The sequence below is a fragment of the Hakea prostrata genome, chromosome 4, assembly GCF_041222555.1.
Source record: "Hakea prostrata isolate BN-2017 chromosome 4, UWA_Hpros_2, whole genome shotgun sequence".
Taxonomy (NCBI): Eukaryota; Viridiplantae; Streptophyta; class Magnoliopsida; order Proteales; family Proteaceae; genus Hakea; species Hakea prostrata.
Window position 1 is genome coordinate 32,812,179 of NC_142603.1, and position 17,760 is coordinate 32,829,938.

The 17,760-nt window shown below is 37.3% G+C and overlaps 1 protein-coding gene across 2 annotated transcripts; it reads right to left on the reverse strand.

Moving 5' to 3' along the window:
* Positions 1–663: 663 nt before the first annotated feature.
* On the reverse strand, positions 664–16,288 carry LOC149018702 (FKBP-like peptidyl-prolyl cis-trans isomerase family protein). Of its 2 annotated transcripts, none has more exons than XM_089152859.1 (9): positions 16,061–16,287; positions 11,300–11,458; positions 10,953–11,147; positions 10,781–10,815; positions 8,139–8,232; positions 6,522–6,582; positions 2,748–2,793; positions 1,071–1,141; positions 664–899 (listed from the first exon to the last, which is right to left on the reverse strand). In XM_089152859.1, coding segments are annotated over exons 1-9 (741 nt in total). In that variant the 5' UTR covers positions 16,063–16,287; the 3' UTR covers positions 664–821. The 2 variants fall into 2 exon arrangements, 1 of the variants encoding a protein (XP_089008985.1); XR_016172968.1 differs by having other exon boundaries at positions 815–899; positions 2,755–2,793; positions 16,061–16,288.
* Between the last annotated feature and the right edge of the window lie 1,472 nt (positions 16,289–17,760).

The following is a 17,760-nucleotide window of genomic DNA, read 5'->3' on the forward strand; positions in this document are numbered from 1 at the left end:
CCGCCTCAGCTTCTGTGAGTGCTTTTGTGGTAGTATATCATATCTTCCCAACTAGTTCATGTAACCGAAAACCTCACTCTTGGGCTACATTTTTCTGATCAACATCGATAATATTGATCCTCAATTTAGCTTTGCAAAAGTTCCTATTTCAGACCCACCCAATAAAAGGTTGCATCCATCTTTTGATCCACAAGACAAAAGGCCTAGAATGCTCAATTTTCATGCCTTCGTATTAAGGTGATCTGATAGTAACTCTAAACTGCCATTCTTATTAGTGTTTCTACTTGGTTGGAAATATAAAGCTATCTAGTAGATGGACGAACAAAAAGAGACAAGAATAAATTCATATAAAAATGATTTTTCGAACATGCTCTAGTAAACCTTTAGGCAAAGTTTTCATGCCACAACCTGCATTAACTGCAGTCACTCTTTACCACCACCACTTGATGGAGTTGATCTGGAATACCTAAAACACATCACAGACCAATTGAATCAACTCATGAAGTTCTTCTGGGTTGTATAGTTTAATGAAATTCCAGGCAATTCGAACCAAGTCCAGATTTTTAACAGTAATTACACTCAGCAACCTAAACTGATGCAACCTAATGCCACTTCAGTTAACAAGGAGAAAAAAGACCAGAGAAATAAAAAGTTTTGGGGGGGGGGGGGGGGGGGAACCCAAGAAGAGGAGACATATGAAACTTGTTCTCAGAGAAAAGCTTCATTTCTGAATATACAATAGTAGCCTTGGGTTAAACCAAGCAGTACCATGTAGGAAACTATCAGGAAGTGAAATCTGACCATAATTCCATGAGATGAACTCATAGTACTTTAAGAAGCTGCACTTCAAACACCAAAGGCTCATTTGCATGAGAAAGAAGACTACGTCGAGGGCCAAACTGCGAACAGAAATCAAAATACATAAGAGATTAATCTATAAAAATACTGTTTCCTCAAATTTAGCTTTAGTTGCTATTGGTGCTCAGTTGGAAAAGTTGGAAATTGGAAAAACTAGCAGTCTATTGAGGACACATTAATCAATTGCAAAAATCACAACAAATAAAGCAAACCTCATCAGGGATTGGTTTCAAGTTTTCATTTACGTATCCAACAGAAGGAGGTATCAATGCTCTCCTCTTCCCTGAAAAATAAGGCACTCTATGAGTTTCAGTAATCTTATATAAACAAAGGTGTAAGACTCTCTCTTTTCAAGTAATTCTGCATGGATGACAGGAAGCAAAATTAGACAGGGATCTTACGCAGAGTGAAGTCACCACCTTCGCTGATGAAGAAAGTGAAGCAAAAGGAGAGCTAAATGATATGCACACAAAGGGGGAGGGGCTATCCAAACTTGCATGAACTGATGACAAATAAAAGCATTACTTCATCTTTAAAGGGAGGGGGGGGGGGGGGGGAAGGAGGATGACTGAGTATGCAGACTTTAGAGGTGGCTCACTGATAAATCACCATGGACTTGAACCAAAAGGACTAAAACTTGGATGTTCAGCACTATCCACAAATAAAAAGAATCATATAAAGATATATACTTGTCATCTTAAAGTTTTTGAGGATGGTGACTGTCTTTCACAAGAATGAAATCCTGATAGTGAAATCCGTGGTAAATCACATCCTTGGATGGAAAACAGAACAACCAAAATGCTTCTAAAAGATGATTGAAGGTACTATGGATAACCTCAATGTCACCATAAGTGAAACTGATCCATGGAAAAAGTTCCAGACGAAGTGTTAATGATGAGATAAGAGCAATTGAGGTACACAATGGTTCCTGTCCGATGCACAAATTCCCAGTGGAGATTATCATCCATCAATTTCTAAATGTCAAGCAGGATAACATATCTAATTGCCTCCCATTTTGCCAAGTAACATAGACTGAGTTCCAACAAAATATTGCACCAATTTTATTAAGTACCTTTCCCTAGAAATGTCAAATACGGAATAAAAATCTTCTAGTCTCAAACCACAGGACTAATTGCTTGCTTTGAAATTTCAAAATCACAGAAAGTGGCAACCAAGTAATAGATTTAAATTTAAGGGGGGATCCTAAGTATAAATCATCATTCACAGACCAAGACCTGGACAGTAACACTCTTACCTGAAAGGCAATGGTGGAAAGGTCAAGGAAGAAAGAATCTGAAGTTCAGTTTCTGAATTGTAAAGATCCAGTTGCACCAATTTAAGATGGATCATAGATAAAACATCATATGGTTGGGCCATGAGAACTGGTAAGGCAGTTAATCAGGGCCAGGTCCCTGTACTCTCACACAGGTATGGTTCTGGACGTGAAGATTGAGGAAGCACAGGATATGGGGGACTGCTTGTGGTTTTGATGGGGAAAGAGGGGGGGGGGGGTGGATAAGAAGCTTGCTTTGTGAACATGAGACAACTAAAATCACAGACAGGCCAAGGAATTGTTATCAGTCGGTCTGAAATCGTGGTTGTGAAAAGTATTTTGTTCCTTTGTTACCTTTACCATATTTTGGCCAAAAAAAAACCTTTAACATACTATTTTTTTATCTATTTTTTGAAGGATCAATTACAGGAAAATTCATCATATATTTTCAAGGGGAAGGAGAAATAGAAGTGAATCATGGTCAAGGAGAGGCCAGTAGCTTCATATTGTAGGACCTTCAAGAATAAGACAAGGTTTCAGTAATTTGCCTGTTAACATACTCTTTAACAATTAATCAACACAATTGACAAGGAAACGAGATGAGAGAGAGAGCTACCTCCAACCTTCATGCCTACTAAGACTTCCTTCAAGCCTTGTATGATCTGTCAAAAGAAATGCCATATAAGATGATTACAACTATAAAGGCCCAAAGGACCATGCACCTCAGCTTCCAAACTGAGGTTCTAGATTTGAGTCACATTTTCTCAATTATTTTTATAAGAATTCAGGACCCTTTAACCAGCGTAAGGACCAGAAAGGAGAAGGAATTAGAGAAAAAGGAAAGAAGAAGAGAAAATTGTCTCCCTGAGATTCTGGATTAGAATCCTAGAATTGTGGCCCATTTTTATATAAATAGATTACATAGATCTTGACAGATTATTCTGTCCACTTTCCTAAAAATTGAAAGACTGAAAAATATTAACTTCTATAGCTCACTGCAAATCAGATCTAAATCTAAGTTTCCTAAACTAATTAGATAGGAATTCTGGAAATAAATAAGTGCCAAATCTAACTTGGGGCATGCAGCTTGACACCCGAGTAACAAAAGTTAAAAGGGTAAAACCCAATGCCATTTAATACTCTTGCTCAAGCTGGAGTATACATATCGAAGGTTAAAGCTTAGAATAACAAGAACATATATAAAAATCTTAATCAATATTGAGAACAAGTAGCAATAGCAGATGCTGATAAATGCCAAGAAAACTTCATCTAGGAGATAGTACCAACTTAAATAATCTTCATGCCAAACAAACCATCAACAATGAGAACAATAGGTGGTAGTGAATATGAATCAACACGAGCAAGCAGCAACAATAATGTTAAAGACATTATCCAAATAATGTCACTAGTAGTAAGTAGCAATTGTCTCAAACGTGTTGCATATCCAGTTGCTACATCACAATAGACAAGTAGTAGGTGGGAATATTCACAAAGAGAAGATAAAAGTGCAGCTCCAATGTCCACACAAGTAGATAAAAAGTGAAGCTCCAACTCCATGCAACAAAACCAGCATCCTCTATTGAGGTGCAGCTGCAGGAAAGAAAGAAAAATAAGAGAGCCAAAAGTGAGAAGAAGAGAAGAAGAAGAGGGGGCAAAAACAATTCTGTTGTAGCATCGTTTCTGCCCTCAAGAGCCTTTACTTATAGTGAAGTTTACAGCCTTAAGAACAGACCAAAAATTGACAGAAAAATCCATCCTACTAATTTTGTTGCATTCCAAAAATAAAAATCAACTTTCTGAAGTCCTAAATCTGTCCCCAAAAAGGAAAGATAATATGAAACTAAATCAACTAGAAAATTAGTAACTTTCTATTCTAATTTTGTAGAGCACCCAAACTTTCTAATTTTGTAACAGCTTGCTCTCCAAGACTCCTACACAACACTTTCTAATTCTATAATAGCTTTCTCTCCAAGATTCCAAGACTTCACCTTTCTTTTTCTATCACACAGCTATTGCAACATAGTCCACACATACGCTCTTCACAAGAAGGCAAGTCGTAGGTAGTAGGTAGTTCTACTAAACCAAAGGCAGAAACAAAGCCTCAAACAATGGTCTCTTTAAGTCAAATATATGTTACTATAAACCAAGTATGAAGGTCAAAGATATTATGGGTTGCTGCGGACCAAGTAGGTAGGTAAAGGGCAGTTTGGTTACTGTGGACCAAATAGGTAGGTAAAAGGTAGCTTGGGCTATGGACTAAGTAGCTAGGTAAATGGTAATATGGGTTACTGTTGACCAAGTAGCTAGGTAAAAGGCAGTTTGGGTTACTGCAGACAAATTAGATATATATTGTTGCTGTAGAATACCACCTTCAAATACAAGTCGTGAGCAGACAGAGAATAGATCTTCAATCTCCCCCTATAGCATTACATGTGGCCAATTAATAATCAAAACTCAAAACCTGATATATCTTTAGTCACCCCAACACAATGACAAAAGAAATCCCAAATCGACGTGATTAGTGGTCCATCAAGGTAAGATAATGACAACTTAGTAGTTAACTTGATCAAGAAACAATTCAACCTCATAAAAGCAATTCAGAATTAAGTACATAAACCAAAATAGAGTGTAGAAGATACTTGGTAATCCAGCTAGCAGTTCTTAGCTAACTGGAGGATCAGAACTGTCTTTAAGGTGATCTACAGCACCTTAGATTATCACAAAAAGAAAAAAAGGGAGCATTTGAACTTGTAGAATATCAGCAGTGGACTTTGATTCAGCCATAGAATATAACTCAATCAGTGACTGTATCGGCAATATAACTGAGAACAAAAGGCTATACCAACGATGCATCTTTAAGTAAAAGAGGTAGTACTCGTGCATATTTAAGACAACAATATATCGTAAACCCAAGACAGTATCAGTAGATTATGTCAAACACAGGGCTGTTGTAGCAGTATCTTTCAAAACCAGAGGCATACAAGAGGCAAAACAGTAAAACAAAAGCATGGTACTCAATGGCAGTAGCAGCAAAGAATCACAAAAGAATTCCTATCACCAAAAACTTCAACCAAAAGAATGTAGTAAATCGGGCTATAGGCAAGGAAAAATAACACCAAAAGCAGAACAATAAACTCAGCAAAGTAGAGAGTACAGGGTTACTTGCAGATGGGTCATTGAGACATCAAAAAGCAGAGCATCCATAGGTCTGGTTTGAAGAGGCACCAGTCATTAATCAGGTCTTCTAAATGTTCCAGAACTTGGATCTAGTGTTCCATTAATTGTGTAAGAACAATCCTCAAAGGAAAAACAACATCAGTTGGTGGGAAGCATGTAATCAACAGGTACCTCAGATGGCAGAAACAGAGTACAAGCAGTGGCCAGTGTATTGCAGTTGAAAAAAGACATCCCAGAGAGCCACGATAGGGAACTAGAAATCACAGTAGATCTCAAACCGAAATAGATGACTTGTGCTGAATCTGGGGCTGTAGCAGATCTCTAACTGAAGCAAATAATGGCAAAACCAATGCCATATCCTCTGGGTCTTCTGTATCAGTAGTAGCTTGTAGGTTGGTAAAGAATCCTTTGTAAGTCATTGAAGAAGGATCTAATACATAGGTAAAACAGCAGTGGGTGGCTGCACACCAGGTAGGGAGATAGAAAGCGAAAAATGAAGCAAAGGTGTGAGAATAGGGTTTTCCTCAGCTGATTAACCAGGTTCCAATACCATGTAAGAACTTAGGCCAACCCAAGGACTGAGAAAGGAGAAGGAATTGGAGAAGAATAAAAGAAGGGAAGATTGAACCAGCTTGGGAAGAAGCTCCCTGAGGTTCTGGACTAGAATCCTTGAACTACAGGCCCTTTATCTATATAAATAGATTACATAGATCTGGACAGAATATTCCTGTACACTTTCCAAAAAACAGAAAGACTGAAAAGTAGTAACTTCTATACCTCACTTCAAATCAAATCTAAATCTAACTTTTTAAAACCAATTACATAGGAAATATGGAAATAAATCAGTGCCAAATCTAATCTCCAAGACCTAGTTTGGCATCCAAGTAACTAAAAATAAAAGGGTGAGAACCAATGTTGTTAGCAATTTGCCTTGTCCCTCAATAGAAAGAAGACTCAATACCTGACACAGGAAGGAATAATTTTCCCACCTTAGAGGGCAGAAAATTTCTATCAGGATTCTGAATTACCTTGGAGGAGGAAGGTATATGCGACATGATCGATGTCCAAAGAATATTACATTACTAATTACAAGTATGCATTAATTTCTGTTGATGTTGAATTCCAACCTGCTTCCAATTCCCCATAAAGAAAAGGGAGAGAACAAATGAAAAGTTCATGCTATGAAATATGCAACAGTATGGCGGGGACTAGCCTGTCTACTGTCCAACATAAGTATCACAGGTTTGCTTTCTCCACTGAATGAATCCAAAGTGCTACAATAAAATAAAATAAAATTAGAGCTGAAGATGGCATCCTTTATTTGAAAATTCAAATAGACACCAAAAAAATTTGGGAAAATTTTAGTCACCCCAAGATATATATGATGAAAGCATAGATACCCCAAACATATGCCAACATGACATAGAACCCCAAAATACTACCTAAAATTGCACTATAGTACACTCTGTCAGTATATTCCTTTAAGTCATCATTTTTTATTGTATGAATTCCAAAAATACCCTTCACTTCACGAAAGGCCGACATACTAACATGTTTCGTATTGAGTCAGTTTGAACCCCTAGCTTAGCTTTCCCTGTGTTCGCCTCGAGTAAGCTCTCTCTCTCTCTCTCTCTCTTGTAGCAAGTGTGCCCCTGGAATCATATTTTACAGATATCTTATGTAAAATCACCCCCTAAAAGAGACTTCTTTTTTTTTTTGGTAATAAAAAGAGACTTCTTTATGTCATCCTCCTTTTGCATCCTGCTGTTAGTGTCCAAGCTGTTGCCTCTGTTGTCCCTGCGGATCATCTTTTATCCATTGTGCCTGCCTCATGAAAACTCTTGGATTGGAAAATAATAACAAAGATAGTGGCAGCAAAGATGACTACTTTACGTATTGGAATATTGAAGGTGACCTTCCTGCCAGAAAGGGAAACAAGGTACTGCCCTTTTCAGTTTCGATCTGCTTGCTTATTAGCTTGTTAATTGAGCATGCTTTACACTTTACTGCTTGCAGTTTATAAAATTAATGATCCAACAGTGATGGCAATCACTTTTCTTTTCTTTGTAGGCTCAATGTCAAAGTTCAGCTTTACCAGACTCTGCTCAGGTCAGCTCTTGTTCGCCAAGTGCCCCTGAAAATTCTCTCTCCCACCCATCTTGTTCTGGAACCAAAACTGTGTGTTTATGCCTTAGTTATGTAGTTCCCTCAATAAGATAATCCCCTTCTTAATGGGTCCGGCAAGGAATCAATATGATAAGCTGTAGAGGAATCATGTTCTACAGGTATGGTGGGGTTGGTTTCAGTAAGTAGAATTAGTACCTACTGGTTTCTCCTGTGTTCGTGATTTCTTCAGGAAAATGGCTTTAACTAACAGTTTGACAAACAACTTCATTTCTTTTCCTCCTCCTTTGAGGTGATAATGTGTTTCGTATTGATTCTCTCTGTTAGACACTAACAGAATAGGGTTGATTTTACAACAAACCATGGGATCGAAACCCACAAAATAGGGAAGTGTATACTTGTAGTTTTAATTTTAGTAAATAAACATTATTAAGGGTATATTTGTCTTTTTACTTAACAAGTTCACAATTCTAACACAATTGGGGGTGGTTGCCGATTCAACATACTTATGGGGTGTCTGTGCTTTTTATCAATTATTTTGGGGTGTCTCTAAAATTTCCCAAGAATTTAGGAATTAGTAAAGACAATAAACAATGACAGCCTAGTGGAAAGAAATATTAAAAGTGCATTAAGAACCTTTTTCCATGGGGGGCGGGGTGAGGTGGGGTGGGGGAGGGGCTGTTGTGGTTGGTTGAGGACAATCTACCTATGAACAAAGTATCCATTTGAACGGCGGCAAACATAATCAATTTCTACTGTATCTCCTTCATGAGCTTCTTGCCCCTTCCCATCAACAATATCTTGCAACCAAAAGTTCAAAAGTTTAAGTATGATATGTAAAATAGCAGGCTTATATGTCAATATGCCATCAATTACTCGTACATTAAAAGATATACAAAGGCACTCAAAGGATTGTTTTTGGTCCATGAAAAGATCCAAAGAGGCACTAAGGGGTGCCTTCTAGGTTACACAAATATAAATGCTCATCAACAATATACAGTTCGAACACGACCAGCAATCAATGTTCTGGGAGATAAGCTTTCTCCAGATACTGACTATTACATACGTCATGCTTGGTATAATGACCATTGTCAACAGGTCTATTCATCAAGCCTCTTATCTTGCCAATTACTGGATTCCTATAGAAAAGCATTTCTTTGTTGCTTCCCCCAAGGCAAGGTGATTTTTGTCTCAAACTGACCTTTCTTTTTTCACACTTTTGTAAAAACATAAGCCTAGACGAGAGGTGTAGGAAACAATTAAAAGTAATCCAACGGGCAAACATCCTCTGCTGTGTGCACAGCAGTGCATTTAGATGCCAAACAATAGGCTGAAAAAACAAAAAAATTACAAGCCTATCTTGAACTTTTTTAATTTGAAAATCCTGTTTTAAGTTTCAGCCTATTGTTTGGCATCTATGTGCACTGCTGTGCACAGTAGAGAGTTGTGCACAGCAGAGGATTTTTCCCTGTAATCCAACATGCCAAAAAAAAAGGGAAAAGAAAAGAGATTTGAAACAAGAGCAGCGGGTGGTCTCGCTTAAGGATAGTATGTCGAGAAAGAGGCTGTAGAGATGCATATTGTTAACAAGGTTTTAAACATTAAGGAGGCCCTTTGGGAATGCTACCCATGCCACACTGGACATATTGGGCATTAAGAATTAAAAGGGGGGGGGGGGGGAATAAATGAATCATAGGGGGAAAAAAGGTGAAGCTGGAAAAAATATACAACCAACTTCATATGCTAACTTTATGCAGTGTGATAATGGTAGGTTTACCAGAAAATTAATACTGATCCACGGGTACATCAGGCTTAAGGTGACTACCTTATACAACGATCATTACTGACTTCAAGCATTAATAAGGATATATCAGGCTCAAGGTAGTTATCTTATACAACAAAGTCTGTATGCATAATAAATTCATGGGTCCTGACTCCTCATATACTGATGGTTGTGACATTTTGTTTTGTGACAAAACAGAACAGGACTGTCAATTTCCAAATCTCTTCTTGGTGAACCGTTCATAATGTCTTCTACTTCTCCAGTGATTTAGCTTGAAAATGTAATATTGAAGCCCAAAACCATGAGTGGACTTGGCCGCCAGTGGTGAAACCCCCAAAAAATAAAGTTGCCCAAGTTGCAAAAATATCAGCAAGATGGAGAGAGTAAGAGAGATGATGTAGTCCTAAATTGGTACGAGACCAACTAAATGCCAGTAACAAGGATCTACTACATACTGGACAGGTCAGTTAGGTCAAAATAGAGTTTTAGGCCAAAACTAGGGTTAGAGTTAACAAGACGTAGGGTTTGATGGTGGTGTTCTGCCAAGTAGGGAAATCTATCATTGAAGGTTTGGGGTTTCGCAGATGGTGGAATATTGCTGTATTTAAAGTTTCAGCAATTTATGGTTAAGCTTTTAGGTTTCCAGAAAGTGAAGAATGAGAGAATTTAGAGAATATCTTAAAATGAATTAAATTACTAGTTCAAGCCAGAAAATTCTATTCAATTTAGCATGCAAAAACTAAAGCCAGTATGAGAAATAAAACTACTAATCCTATTGCAGAAAAATAGAGCACAGAAAAGAGAAGAAGAGGAGAGGGAGGAAGAACGCTGCAACCATGTGAGTTGAACTCCCCAACATTATTAACCATATGAAGAGGAACTACACAGGGAAAAAGGGGGGGAAATAAAAGAAACAAAAAAGCACTACCGAAAAATGAGCGAAGAGGTACCCAACAGAATCTCGATGTGCGCCTGGCGGTAATTACTGCCATGCTCGATATTGAGATCCTATGGGGATTTCGATACACCCTTCAACACCTACATACAATCCTAATACCCCTAGTTTAGGCCCATAAAGGTTGCTTACTTTATAGAAAACCATTGAACCAAAGGCCACCATGTACGTAACCCAATGTAGAATTAAATCACATTTAAATAAGCCTCTTTTGGTGATGTGACTGCATCAAGAGTCACCAGACTTTCAAAAGGAATTTGGCCAGCCACAGGATTAGAGGTTGATAAAGAAATCATGGAATAGAAATTCCTGAAGATAGAGATGGATATGGATCACATGAGAAAAGACAAGAAGACAAACTCCAAAGATGCGAGAATAACCAAAGATACAGGTAGAGGGGGAGAACACAAGACATGGAAATGGAAAAGATACATGGTGGGAACTGCAGACAATAAAAAAGAAAGGAGGCCAAGGTCACTTCAATGAAGATTTTCCAAGCATACAATACATACCACACCACTTAATTTATCTAAAGAAACAAGTTTGATAAACAAATCTGCTGCCATTTGAGAATCATCAAGCAACAACATGAAAGGAATGGAGTTCTCACCCTGAACTTTCACCCCACTGTCCAGCTTCCAGGTCCTGGATGCTTCAGATACAATGCACCCAATTTTCATAAAGAACCAATCACAAGTATCAAAAGTTATAGACTAAATGTATTCAAAATTTCTTCTATCTAAATGAGAGATTGAAAGAGGAAATAAAATGATAATTCCCACCGCGTTAATTCAGGCTCTATCACATCTAGCTGCGGTGCCGAGAGAGCAGGACGTACACGAAATAGTGTCGTACAGAACCCCATATACTCCAACAGTTTTCTTCTTGACAACTTGCATACTGTTAATGGACCAAGTTTGTCTTGAAACCCCTTAACCCAAGTTTTTCCAGGGTGCCAAATGTCCATATTGCTTTTTCTGTAAAAGAGCTACAAAAATCAGATGACAAGATAAACAAGAATCCCACATGTGCTAGGTTTCAATAAATTTCTATCCCAGGTCTAAAACTTATGTCCCACATTAACTTCTTGACTCAACTTCATCAAGAATGACAAAGATGATAAGCAAACCTGAAAACACTGATATTTTGCAGTTGATACACTGAACTTGAGCTTTGAAAATGCCTTCGGAGGGGAGATGGTACCAGGAACTGATATGAGATAGGCATGTTTATTGTCAAGCAGATTCTTTGGGCCAGGCCGAGTGCTTTGAGTGCGTATACGGGTAACCTGTAGAAAATCAATGATGGTATTCATCATTAGGATAAAACTTGAAAAACGTAATCCCTCTACCCACCATTTGATAGTGTAACAAATCAGAATCCAGTCGACCAACAAAGAGGAAAAAAAGTATTAAAAAATAAATAAAAAATAAAGCAGCCTGCAATAGAATAGAAAATTTCTATTGCAAGCAGCCTCCTTTTTATAAATATAGTTTCCTCAAATAAAAGGTAAGCTGGTTAGGAGTTTACAAGAACACACCTGACTTCTTACTTATCACAAATTACAACTAAAGACATAAATAACAATGGAAACACCCCAAAAAAATAAAATTTACAAGACCAAATACCCCTAGTTTCCAACACTCACCCTCAATGAGCAGCATATAGGACAACCATGCTCTGCTTGTCACAAGAAGTGAGCAGACTATAGCAACTTGGTAAACATATCTGCTAGTTGATTTGAAGAATATGAAAATAGTGTCTCACCCTTTTTCTAAACATCATCTTGAACAAAATGACAGTCCATTTCAATATGCTTGGACCATTCATGATAGACAGGATTCCTAGTAATTTATATGGCTGCCAGGTTATCATGTTTCATTCTCATATGCATCACAACAGAAAAACACATTTTAAGAGACCTACGCAACATCAATTCTTATGATAGTACGAGCCATAGATTTGTACTGACCTAACAATTGTAGTTTGTTTCTTACTTCACCATGTAACACCATATCTTCCAACAAAAGTACAATAAATTGGGTCAAGTGATCATTCTGACTGACCAACCCAGTTAGCATTTTAATAAACAACAAGATCCATATCAATGTAGATGATAAATAAGTCTTTACTAAGGGCACGCTTCAAGTAGTGGACATGAACCACTCCATCCCGATAAGCCTTTGAAAGAGTCTGCATAAACTGACTAAAGAACACACAACAAAGAAATATCTAGTTTGCTAACAGTATGATAGATCAACTTGCCAACAGCCTTCTATACTAATGTACATCTGTAAGAATACCCCAATTATCTACTCCAAACTTGAGGTCCATATGAATGGCCATTGGCATAGAAGCAAACATATGCTACTGTCAGAAAAAAGATCTGTAACATATTCTCTCAAAACTAAATCTACACCTTTATTGCTTCTCATAACTCAATATCGAGAAAATAGTGTAGATAACCTAGAGCCCTGCTTTGAAAATGTTACTGTACATATGTTTTCACTTCTACATTACCTGTCACATTACCACCACATATAATGTTATAGTCAGCATAGACAACTTATACCACCATCTAGTCATTTCAGTGAAATACAAGACAAAAGTGATCAATGTAACACTGTAAAAGAACTGAATAAATAAACTATGGACTCATTTATCCTACTGTTATTAGGACGATGCTATTCGGCAGACTCTCTATGGGCTCTTCTTGGGCTTCTTCATGCAGATATGGGTCTTCAGGCCAACATCAAGACGCCAGCAGCCAGAGATTGAAGAAAGCCCTTCGATATGATCAATATGGCTGGTGCCAGGTAACAAACTAGAATCCCTTGACTAACCAAAAAGAGCAAGAGAGGAAAGAAAAGTGTGGCACAAGCTGTTTGTTAAAAGCAGCATGCAATAGAATATAATATTTCTATCACAGGCAACCTTCTTTTTATAAATAGAAATTTCCTCAATTGAAAAGGTAAGCTGGTTGAGAGTTTGATATTACTGCTGATTTTGTTACTTACTACAAAATAAAACTAAGATATAAAAGATAAAACGTAACCAAAGACACCCCCCCTCCAGCCCTAAAAAAATAAATAGAGAACACTTTGAGACCAAAATACCCCTAGTTTCCGACAAGGTGCGACAATGAAAACTTCGTTACAAAAAATAGTTAACTACATAGTTGCAAGGAGTCATCAAGCCAAAAAGTGTATTTCCAACACCTGATGTACAAACGCCTTGCTGTATGAATTCTAGCTTCTTTTTATTTATTTTTTATTTATTTTAGGCAATGTATAGTTAATGCCTTCTCTAATATGTTGATTGGGTTTGAGCACATCGTTTTGTGAAGTGTGTAGCATGGGTGCAGTTAGAACAGGGAGAAAGAAAAAGGGCAAGAGATGGAAAAGAAGAGAGGAATTACTAAGTGTAGAATTATGGAGAAACACAAAGGTCTGAAAGCTCCAAAACCTTCTCTGCAGCTTATGGCTTGATGTACTGTCAGTAGGATTGAGGGCCAAGGACAGGATATCCCTGCAGAATAGCTTGACTTGGGCTATTTTGGATAGGGTAAGCCACAATTGGTTAGGGTGTGCAGGGATGAAACACTATGATCTTCCTAACAGGGTTTTGGGTGGTCAGATCAAGCCTAAACATAAGGGTTGCATATAATATGAAATAATACAATGATGTTTAGAATTTGAAGCCAATTGATAGGGTAAAAGTTTGTTTCTTAACAAATACAGGATTTTGAGGTAGGTACATAGGGTTATCAAGACCCAAGGTTGGTTGGAAGGGTGACGTTGACCTGAACTTTGGACTGAATCTCGAGTATAGGGAATGTGTGGGTGATATTCCAAATCATGGACGAATCAGATGATTAAGTGGGAGTAGATCAACGGTTGAATGCATGGGTTCTCGGAAAGCAGTGAAATTTCGGGTCTTCTAATGGATGAAGGGCTGCAAGAGGAAATAGAGTGTACAGGTTACTAAGGGGAATATGTGGTTGAAATTGGGCAGAAACTGATGATCAATTTGCAGGTTTAATGGAGTTCCAGGTGAACTTGAAGTTGGATTGATGGGGCTTCTTATATTGCCAAGAAAACCAAAAAAAGGGGACACGGGTAAGAAAAGGGTAGGGATGAGCTGCATCTCCTTAGTTGCTGTTGCAGTCTCCACTGGCAACACCTTGAGTGGCAGATATTCAACTACTCAACTGAAAGCACTGTTAGACCAGGAGTTTGGACTTCAAACACTGAAAACTAACCACCAGCCACTTGGACTTCAAGCGTGAAACACTAAACAATGGAGAAGAAAGGCAGCAAGAACTTACTTAAGAAAAATTTTGATTAATCATGTCTGTTCTTCTATTCCTCCATGCATAAACAGGGGTTTAACAACCTAACTATGAAGTACTTTTCCTATTAGGAATGGAAAAAACAAATTAAACATAACACCTATCCCAAGTGTGGGGGTATTTCCTACTTACAGCCTAAGAAAATACTTAAAGACCCTAATTCTAACTTAATAGGAACCAAAATTGAACCATCCAAACTCTGAAGCATAAAATAAGCCAGTAATAAGAACTAAATTCATGTCCACATAACTACTCCTACATTTAAAGGAACCCATATTACAGATTCAATCTATCAGATTGAAGGCCCATGACCTATATATGTCCTATCTTAGGCTTATTGTAAGGAAAATATCTCCATACTTGGTGGTGGATATGCATCACAGCATCTTCCAGTGGGTCTGGAATGATATGGCAAACTAACACATAAGTCTTTTTCTTTGTTGTGGAGACAATTTTGGACCTGGCAACCAGCACAAATGGAAGACTCCACCACAGGATGATAGCTGAACAGCAATTGACATAGATCCTCTTTCAAATTGAAAAAACTTAAATTACAATAATAACCTTGCCCCACCCCCCCCCCCCCAACCCCACCCCCCAAAAAAATAAAAAATAAAGAAATAACACCACCACCACTTTACATGACAAGCCTAAGCAACCTAGAACAAGGTGTCTACTTCCTGGCCACCACATTGTGTTCCCCTGATGCAGTGATAAACAATCATTACAGCTGAGGTAAACATAGCCATTGAAAATCAGATTCACCCAGTAATCCATATGGCTGGATTTACTACACTTAATAAATCACTTTCTTAGGCTTCCAATTGTATGGGGCTTTATCTACCTTATCTCTTTTAGCAGATCCGGTAACAACTTGCAGCTTAGTAAGAGTTTTAAAAATGAATACATTTGCATATAATGAAAGGATGAAAATTGACTGGTTCCTTAATTTTCGATTTGCTCGGTAAGATGGAGAAACCCTCAAGCTACCAACATTAAGATGCACAGTTTTGAATCATAAAAAGAACAAATTTCACAACTATGTGCTGAAGTTAAGGGATGTTTTCTATCCACCCTTCTCAGGACCATGCTTACGCCCTAAAGCAGGCTCCACATTGGCTTAAAGCATTTTACGGTCCTTTACAGTTACTATATGAATGAACTGGACAATCCCAATGCATGATAAATTTGAAGGTTCAGCAACTAAAGATAGTTCAAAAGATCCAGGAAATAAATTACGTGTGAAACCCATAAAATGTATTGAGTTCAGAGAATTAAGCCAACCTACTCAGAACCCAGGTGATTGGTATAGAGCCTGGCAGGCGACAAAAGAAGATATCTGTCTGGGTTGCTATAAATCACGAAGCATAAAATCCATTTCTAATTTTCAAATAATGCCAGATTAACAGAACTCATGCGTACTTGGAATAAAATCATACCAATGGCATATTGAGATTTGAAAGGAAATCTTCGAAAAGAAACAGTAACAAATAAAGGCTGCAATCGTTATCAAGTTACTCAAGAAAGATGTCACTATACATTCACAAGATCAACGATCTTTGAAAGCTGACCAAATTTCTGCAAGCGACAACGGATAAGCACCAAACCAGAGCAATAGATACAGCTCTTAAAATTGGGAAGCTACAGCTTTTTCAGTCATTGCCATACAAATGCATACAACTTAGCAAGCTGGGTACCCAGAAAAAAGCTTGAGGATCCAAACATCCACACACGTAGTTGATACCTTCCACAAAAACGAGATTGTAGAAACTCTAGGCCCACGAAAAACTATAAGCCAATTAAATTAATATCTCAAATCGAACAGTCAGCAAGTTTCTTTTTTCCTTTGCTCATCTCATTCTTCTGGGGCCTACTTCTTCCATAGAGTCTCAATTATCTTTTTTCTGAACGATTTCTGCTGAGAGCATCCATGTTGTATCCTTTGAAGTTACAATTAATATTTAAATAAATATATCAAGGGATAATTACTATTGCCCCCTTATACTTTGGTTTTATTACTAATCAAACCCCCTTTTTTGTGAAATTACTATTGCCCCCCTCACTTCTAAAGGTGTTAAGTGACTGTTAACATCAAGTATGAAATGTCTATTTTGCCCTTAAAATTAAGAAGTAAAAAATATGGCATTACCCTTATTTATAGAAACTATATTGCATGTCAATTATATCCTTAAAATCTTATATTTTAAAATTAGTTTTGAATTTGGTGGGACCGCATACTTATGATTGTTGAAACTTTCATATTCCACTTAAATTTTTCATAATCACCATGATGGAAATTTTACAAACAAATTAGCATATAAGATCTAATTGATAGAAAATTTGGTAACATACATAATAGTCAGCATATATTATGTGATTTTCAATTTTCAGCTTTGAATTAAATATTATATTTCTTAATATTTTAGTTTCTATTTAATTACATCTTTTCTTTATTTGGTGGTTTCTTTTTAAAAAAGAAAAGTGAAATTAAAGTTAATTTTTTCCTATTAAGGGTAGTATATGAATAACTACCATATAACGATCGTATTATCAAAGGAGTCATCTACTAGTCCAACCTAGAAGAGATCTATCACTCAACGGATCTATCTGTTAAGATCCAACGACTATCCGAAGAAAGCTCAAATACATCCAAAGAAGGAGATTCGAAGGTACACTCTATCACATTCTCCCAGCCGGTACCCTAACTGGCATACCTGAGAGTGTGATCCACAGACCCGAAGATCAAGTATTGAGGAAATCATCCTCCCACATATACAATAACATAATCATAAACAGGAAATAATCAAGGTTTAAAATATTATAAACAAAAGATTAAAGTCAAGAAATTAATAATCAATATAATCAGAGTGCAAAAATATGATACCAAATGTAATCACATCAAAAGAAGTAGAGTGAGGCGGAAACTCACTCCACAAAATACAGTGGAACGCAGAATGTAAGTCTAAAAGAAATAACAACTAAAACAAAGGAACTAAGAGAAATATCTAACATCAGGGTTTTCTATTCTATAGATAACATCTTCAAAATAGTGGACTTCATCAATCCATTTGAGACGTTCCACATATACGTTGTCTTTAATCGTAGTACGCAGCTTGATCAACTGAGGGATCATCAGAGTAATCTTGATTGTTGCCAACACCTTGCTTGTAGTACGCTTCATCGGCTTGCGCTTCATCGTACTGTTCGCCATAGTAATCAATAACTGTAGAATAGTCTAA